The sequence below is a fragment of the Chamaea fasciata genome, unplaced genomic scaffold, assembly GCF_029207755.1.
Source record: "Chamaea fasciata isolate MVZ Bird 193981 ecotype frontalis unplaced genomic scaffold, bChaFas1.0.hap1 SCAF_2, whole genome shotgun sequence".
Taxonomy (NCBI): Eukaryota; Metazoa; Chordata; class Aves; order Passeriformes; family Sylviidae; genus Chamaea; species Chamaea fasciata.
The window spans coordinates 34,281,712-34,287,711 of NW_027094087.1; the positions used below are offsets into that span (position 1 = coordinate 34,281,712).

The window sequence follows — 6,000 nt, forward strand, 5'->3', positions numbered from 1 at the left end:
CTTGTAGCAGGTGTAGTGTCTCATCAGCCATGTACTATGGTAGTCAAAATCAGCCCAGGTTACATCAGACAGTATGAAATTTGGTGTGCACAGTCTAAAAATGGGGTTTTTTTCAATCTCAATGAATCACATCTAAATTGTAGGCTTCTAAGTCAGGGCACCTACATATCCAGTCCTGCAGTGGCATAGAAGAGGCAGAAAGTGAAGGCACTGTGCAGAAGGGAGAATTGTTAGCACTAGAGAAGGGAATGGGGGCAAAGAAGAGAAGGCAGAACAATGTGTGGTTGAAGAGAAAAGGTTAGAGAAAAATGTAATCAGGAAACATGACTATTGTGGAGGGTGGTCACATTAAAAAAGGATGTACAAACAGTGCTGTTAAAATAGTGTAAAACTTCTGGGCGGGGCAGAAGGGCTTAGGAGACTGAAGAGAATGTAGGAAAGGGAACTGTGTTGTGGGATAGGTAGAACCCTATGGATGCTGTCAAGGAAGTATAGGAATTGAAAACAGGACTAGCATGCTGATTTTTGCATTAGTTTTTTTTTTTTTTTTCCTGAAGTCTGCTTTACTGGCCACTGCTAGAAAGAAATGTCTGACCTATTCTTTCTCTTTTTTTGCTTCTTTGGTTTATACTGGGAAATTCCTGTCCTGTGAGATGGGCAACTGAGTACTTAGACACGTGCTTAGTTTTAACACATAAATAATTCATTCCAGTTGGAATGACCTTAATCTGCAAAAACTGTTAACATTTATGATCTTGTGGTGAGCCCTCCATCCCCCCTCCCTTCGAGTTTCACTTCCCAAACTGTGTCAGTGCCTCTGGTGCCATCCTTTGGAAGGAGGTGCAGAGGATGCAGCCAGAAGCTCACAGAAAAGCCTGTGGCATGCTTAGCTTCCACATGACTAGGACCAAAAGATCCAAGTTCATGTGCATCATGGGTCTCTCAGCAACTCATCCCCCTGTTGCCAAGGTGCTCTGCTGATTCAGGTGACCTTTTAAATCCGATGCTTTTGGCTTATTGGGCAGCTCTAAATGCTTTTTGTTTTGCAGGTACAAAATGTTTCTCTTGTCCTAAGTCATATTTAGAATCACTGAAAGTAAATAACTACAGAAACTCAAGATACTTATTTGTTTTGGGTTTTTTTTCAGTGGTAAAATAAGGAAAATACTAGTTTAGACCCCATCAGGTTTTTACTCCTGATTATTTCTAAAAAAGCTTTTTTTAAAATTCATAATTTTACTGTTGTTTTCTGGTGCTGCCATTATTGTATTTTTCTGGCTGCATATCTTTGTGTCCAAGGATGTTTTAATTTCTTAGCTCCTTCTGGAAATTCACCCTCTCATACCACAGCCCATCTCTAACATTTCTTTTTGTGGGCAGGTCCGGTGTTTTCATTGAGAAACAGATTTAGGTTTGTGTAGTTCCACAAGTCTATGGATGTTGCATTCTTTGTGCAGAAAGATGGGCCTCACGTGGGAAGGGCGTTGCAATGAAGGAAAATAAGGTGTAGTAGGGGTTATTGGGTCAGGTCCAAAGCTAGGAATGAGAGATGGAAAGCTGTCTCCCAGCTGAGCCATTGGCTTGCTCTATGGACTATTATTTGGAGCCATATCTGTAGTGTAAGGAGTTCTTAAAATTGATTTGGGATGAGGAAGAGGGGGAGTAAATGGGATTAATTTGTCCTGTCACAGAGGAAGAGTCATTTTATACAATTTTTAAAGGGATAAAATCTTCATTTTCATATGGTTGTTATTAAAGTCAGCACACTAACAAACCATTCAAGCATTTCTTTGCAAAACTAGTTGGTACTCATCTGAGAGAGCAAAAGGTAGAACTTCCTAAAAATTCAGCTCTAAAAGGTTCAGTGAGTAATTTGTTGATGGCAGACTGTGAAGAAGCAAAGTGAAGTGCTTTGATTTGGTAATTTGGGCATGTTTTGGTAGAAGAAAACCTGAAACTTTTACGACAATTACCGGTGGCAGCAGATTTCTCTTGAGAGGCTTTTGCACTCTTATAGGTTATTATCTGAATTAGCAGATAATTGAGAAATGTAGCCTTGCTTAAGCTGCTGATAGCTCCACATCTCTGTCAAGAAGGTGCTTCTTAGCAGAGGGGTGGGCACAAGACATGGGCTGAGGTCTGTTTCTGTTGCTGCACATGCAAAACTAGTAGAAATGTTGACGTGAGCAGCAGCCTCACTGCTGACTGCTGTGCACATGGACCCTAATGAAATAGTCTTCCCTTACAGCAATGGTGGCCTGGATCCGTGGTCTGCAGGTGGGGTGACCCGGAACATCAGCAATTCCCTGGTGGCAGTTGTGATCCCAGATGGAGCCCATCACCTGGACCTACGCAGCCGCAATCCTTTGGATCCCAAGTCTGTCCAGCAAGCTCGAGCCACAGAGATCTGCCTCATGAAGGAGTGGATTGAAAAGGCCAGGCACAGCCACTGAAGTGGTACTGCAACAACTTGGCCTTCACACCTCTCTTGGCTTTGCTGGGAGTAGGGCCAGGACTTGTGGTATGGTCATTGGAGCATTTCCCTCCTGCTTTCTCACCTGAACCTGGTCACCATTGCCTGTGTCCACAAGAGATGCAGGCAGCAGATGGATGGAGAGCATTCTCAGATGATAAACTCCAGTCAAAGTGCATGGATTGAGCTGCCTGCTCTGGTTTGCTTTCCTCTTCTGCTCTTCTCAGATGCTGTACTTTGCTACACAGTTGAGGGGTTCCTGTTCTAGGCTTGCTGCCCTTCTCTTCACTGTGCTGAGTGATTGTTCCAACTGCTGGTGTATCCAACAGTGGATTACATGGGAGTGCTGTTGATGGTGAAACTCCTGCTGCCTCCAGTGTGGCTGAACAGAAATCGCATCTTACTGTGATTTTGGTGGAGAGGTAGGGAAGGCCTGGGGAAACTGGCTGTGCTGTTTGTAAGGGAACTAAACAGCCCTTGCCCTTTGGAATCAGTGTTGGAAAAGAAAGAAATAAACAACTTTTTTCCTACCTAGTTTTCCAGCAGCTTTTTAATCAGTGGATTTTTGTATTCTGTGCTGTACTGAATGGTCAGGGCTGGGCCCAGACTCACTCTGCTGATAAGTGGCTGAGCATGCAGAATTTGCATCAGGATTTTATTTCTTCTTTTGCTATGAGTCCTAATTCTGACATATCTGTCACTATCTGTGATGATGGTTACCAAAGAAAACTGAGTATATTTTGTGTGTATGTTTGTATCCCTCACAAACACTTAGCTTTTTAAAATTAGGAAGCTTTTGAAGCTATTCTCTTAAAGAGCAAATGTGACACTTGTGCTGGCTACATCTTATGAAGTGACAAATAATTGGGGCTGTGCCTTGTGTGTGTTCTTTCCTCCCCTCCATTCTGTGTATTGTTCAAATTCTGCATGATCTGTTTGCTGATGGCTCTTCAATAAAAGCCTTTAAAAAAAATTGTTTGCTGGACAAACTATTGAAAACACAGAATGCAGCTATTCCCTTGGATCAGCCTAAAGCCTGATGCTGAGCTCACCAAGCCAGGTGCACTGGGCTTTCTGTAAGGCTTCCAAACCAGACAAACTGCCCTGATTCATGAGACAGCATATTTGACATTAATAAATGGCTGGGGCAGTCCCCTTGTTTTCCAGCTTTGGCTTCATTCACACTGCAGCCCTTCTTCAGAAAGGATTCTTTGCAGTTTAAAGGACAACTCCATTTTAGAATGACTCAGGCAAGTCTTCATGTCCCCAGACTCTTAAAATTCCATCTCTGTTGAAAAGTTTTCTCAGCTTTGATGATATGCCTGATAGTTGAGTGTTTTCCTAAGATCCCAGGTGGCCTTTTCTGTTTCCAGTCTCCTCCTGTCCTCTGGGAACAAAGAGAACACAACACTGAATTTTTATCTTTTCAAACACTCCTGTGTATCTTCTTTCCAATAGATTGTCTTTTTCCTCATCTAGTGTTAAATGTGGCATTTATGTCCAGACTCTGCAGTCTGAATGTCTTGCACTTTTGGGCAAGGTAATTTCTTAAAGACTCCAGAGAACAAGGCCAGATAAGAACCACAGGGCTAAAGGATGAACTGAATAGGATTTGCCTGAAACCTATTGACTGAAAACTGTTGGTGTTCCCCTTTTCCAATAGTTCCAGTTCTTTGCTGTAAATATACTCCAGACTCTCACTCATGGAATTTAGAATAACATATAGTTGATTCTTTTGAAACAAAATTGATGGATTTTTAATCAGTTATGTTACAGCAAAGTTTATAGAAATATTGTTGTATCTTCTTACACATTAATTGATGTGTGGTTATGTCCCACTTTAGTGCAGCATGAGGAATGAAACCTGTAGGAGTTAAAATGGGCATCAGAAATGATTTAATTAAGCAAGCAAGATCCTGGTCCAGTTGTACCCATTAGCCCACTGACTGCACAGGGTACTACTCCATGTGAAAATTTTGGGATAAGCATTTCCCTGTTTTATGGATAAAGATGTGAACAGCCCTAATTAAAAGTTAACTCTATATTATTAGTCAGCTTGTGTCTCCTCTCTCTCCCCTGCTGGTGAACTTACTGTCTCAGGAAACAGCTGCTGCTTTGTTGTGTGGAAAACACTTTTTACTTTCAAGCAGCATAAGTAATGTAAAATTTTATTTCTCTTTCTCTTTTCACTCCTTTAATTAGCAAAAAAAGTCACCTTCAACAACATTTAGGACAACATGCAATTTCTCAACTTTAAGTTTTGTGAAGTGACACTTAATTTTTTTCAGAGGGGTTTTGTTTGTGTTTTTTGTTTATTTGGGGAGGATGTTAATAATCTTACTATTCCATACAATTTCAATCTGTGAGACTGATTCAAGTGCACTTTCGGTCAGATTGTTATTGGTTGGACCAGCTTATGAATGATGCGAGTTGTTTTTATGGTATTGTTAATTGATTTTACTTTTTTTCCCATCAAGCTGTGTAGTCAAAACTTTAGGTCTTATTTACATTCAGACTTCATCTTAAAACCCATGTACACATCTCTGAATGCTACCAAGGGACTCTCTTGTGGTTTGGCTACCTCATCTAAATGTTGGCTCTCCTGTGTTTCATACAGGTGAGAATGAGTTGGGCCATAAAAATTTGGGGATTTATCTCTCCAGGCATATGATGATGGGCCATACTTCATCTCAGGCTTATGTAAGTCCTTGGCTTGTGTCAGAAATTACTGGAATTCAAGACTGTATGTTTCCTACATAAAAAAATGCAGAAGGTAAAAGAACTAATGTTTTCCCCAAAGCATGAATCTTAGTGGTGAGCCTGAAGTTTGTATCAATAAAAATGCATTAAAATCATGTTGAGTTTCTGGAACTGGATTTTGTTTTTCAGGGACATCAGTTTTTATCCTTGGGCATATTCCAAGTTCTGCAAGTGACATTGTATGGTTTGTACTTGACTCTTGAGTGGGGGGAGAGCTGGTTGCAGGAATCCTCAGGTCGCACACATGGCAGTCAGGATGACAGATGGTCAGTCTGCACTCCTCTGGGAGTTTCTCACTTCAAAGCTTTGGCTAAGGTGAGGAGCAGGTGTATGAGCTGGTTGTTCTCTGTAGGTTACCACACTGAATGCAGTCAAGCTACCTATAATGGGAAAAGTCCATTTTCCTTTTGAAAGCTTTCCCAGGCAAACATGCACTTCCCACATGTCCATACTGAGGAAGATTGTGAGGACAGATCTGTAACGTCCCCTGACCTGGCAAGGGGAGGTTTTAGCCAAATAGTTAATAGGGCAGAGCTAAGGCTGCAGACTCTTGGGAAGGAGCTAAATAGGTTACACAACTGTCTTGGTTTAGGAAGACAGGTATCTGCTAGGTAAAATTACAATCAGAGGCTCTTTGGCAAAGATTTGGGAAATAGGAATAGCAGTTCTTTACTAGTATGTAATACAAAGCAAACAAACACAAAAAAAACTCCCCCCCCCCACCAAACAACTACAGCATTAATGACAAACGACAACAGTACCAAGAA

The 6,000-nt window shown here is 41.4% G+C and overlaps 1 protein-coding gene across 1 annotated transcript in view; it reads left to right on the forward strand.

Moving 5' to 3' along the window:
• PRCP (prolylcarboxypeptidase) overlaps positions 1–5,322 on the forward strand; it is a 29,387-nt gene extending 24,065 nt beyond the window's left edge. Inside the window, exon 9 of the mRNA XM_066175655.1 lies at positions 2,249–5,322. Coding sequence (XP_066031752.1) covers positions 2,249–2,453 — 205 coding nt within the window. The 3' untranslated portion in view covers positions 2,454–5,322. The remainder of the gene's footprint in view (positions 1–2,248) is intronic.
• Positions 5,323–6,000: the final 678 nt, after the last annotated feature.